Raw genomic sequence first — 1642 nt, forward strand, 5'->3', positions numbered from 1 at the left:
GCTGCCACCCCGGCAGAGAAGAAGCGAGCAGTTGAGCAACAGGTCAACACCGACAGTCTGCTCAAACCTTCACAATCAGAGAAAGATGTCACAGTGGGAAGGAGCAATGGGGAGTGAGACAGAGAAGGGGAAAAGGAGGATGATGGGAGCAGCTATGCCATCAGGGAGCATATCCCGGAGCCCCCCATAGGCACCCCTGACTGAAGGTGTTCCGTGGGCCAGGCACAGATCTAGCTCTTGGGTAAGGGGTATTGGGTGCAGGATAATGAGAAGATATCAAACCCTGTAATATCAAAGACTTATCCCTCTCTTTAGCAAGTATCCCTGGCTATCTCAGCAGTAGTCAACGTACCCGCCATGACGGTTAACCGCCCCAGCTAGTGCATTGCCCGAACCACAGGGGAGGACACCAATGGGCATCCGCACGGCGTCTTCCCAGTCTGGGCGATCAAGGAGCCCATTCAGCACCTGCAGTTGGGATAGGACTGACTGGGTCCTGGCCTCCCTCTTAGTCCCCCCCCAGGGCAGGGTTAGGGTGTGGCTCTACCTCATAAAGCAGCCCATCTCCAGACACAGTGACAATGCCTTCCCACTCACTCAGGCTCAACCCCTGCACCAGCTCACGGGCATGGTTCTGTCGTTCTAAGGGGGCAAATCACAAGGTTAGTCAGGAAGCTTTCTCACCCTACCCCACCCTCCAGAAGATCCAGGGGGATCCCTCTCACCCCTACTGCCAGCAGCCCCTACCTGTCTGTATGAGGTTGAATGACAGCCCAGCTTCAGAGATTATGGGTACCACGTGGTCCATACAGCGCTGCCAGGCCAGGCCCCGCCCCCCAAAAGGATTGACCAATAAGAGCAGCCTGGGCTTCCGGGGCAGCAATTCAGGAGTGATTTCTGAAGCAGATGGAAGGAGAGAAAAAGGAAGGGCTGAATCTTGGTCTCCTCCCTAGCAACAGTACCTGTAAGTGGGTCCCAAGGCCTCTTGATAGTAAAGGGCAGGTACCCAAGGCCTGCTGGGACTTTCTGCTTCCCTGCTGTCACCTGGCCAGTGAGGTCAGACCAGTTTTTTCTCACAGGTGCTATAACAATGCATTGGCTGTGAAAGCAAGTATGTGCCCTTTGAACCTGTATGTGGCAGGTGGGAAAGGAAGACATGATCTCTGAACAACTGTTAACCAGCACCGGGTTCCTATCCTGTGAGCCCCTAAGCAGTGAGGCTCACACAGGAGGCAGGCACCCTGAGTGGGGAGACTGCTGCAAAGCCTTCTCTCTGTGTAGAGTGGACCTCCAGGACAGCTCTGAGCTGCCTGCAGGCCCTAGAACCCTGTGCTGTCCCTCAGCCTCCCGCTGGCACACTCAGCTGTTGTCAAGGGAGGGACAGATAATGGAGCCAACAGCAGAAGCACTCACTGGGCTGTTTTCTGCTGTGTCTCATTCTTCTGAGACAGACCCAAAAAGACACAAAGTACAAACACACAGGAACACATGGAAACAACCATATGGCTCTGGCCCAGCATCTCACCCTGGTCCCCAGACAGAGGCACTCCTCGGAGGAGACACATGAGTGCAGTTGCCCAACGCTGGGCCTCTGCACGATTCTCCACATAAGTGGCGGCCCCATCAGCCCGGAAGGTCCGAG

At 55.4% G+C, this 1642-nt stretch overlaps 1 protein-coding gene across 1 annotated transcript in view; it reads right to left on the reverse strand.

The window, feature by feature from the left end:
* Positions 1 to 1636, reverse strand: part of Sphk2 (sphingosine kinase 2) — a 2830-nt gene extending 1194 nt beyond the window's left edge. The window contains exons 1-5 of the mRNA XM_031384866.1: positions 1526 to 1636; positions 748 to 897; positions 548 to 642; positions 353 to 468; positions 6 to 67 (exon numbers count right to left, since the gene is read on the reverse strand). Of these exons, the coding sequence (XP_031240726.1) occupies positions 6 to 67; positions 353 to 468; positions 548 to 642; positions 748 to 897; positions 1526 to 1565 (463 nt within the window). The 5' untranslated portion in view covers positions 1566 to 1636. The remainder of the gene's footprint in view (positions 1 to 5; positions 68 to 352; positions 469 to 547; positions 643 to 747; positions 898 to 1525) is intronic.
* Positions 1637 to 1642: the final 6 nt, after the last annotated feature.

This window comes from Mastomys coucha, unplaced genomic scaffold (genome assembly GCF_008632895.1).
Source record: "Mastomys coucha isolate ucsf_1 unplaced genomic scaffold, UCSF_Mcou_1 pScaffold21, whole genome shotgun sequence".
NCBI classification, from domain to species: domain Eukaryota; kingdom Metazoa; phylum Chordata; class Mammalia; order Rodentia; family Muridae; genus Mastomys; species Mastomys coucha.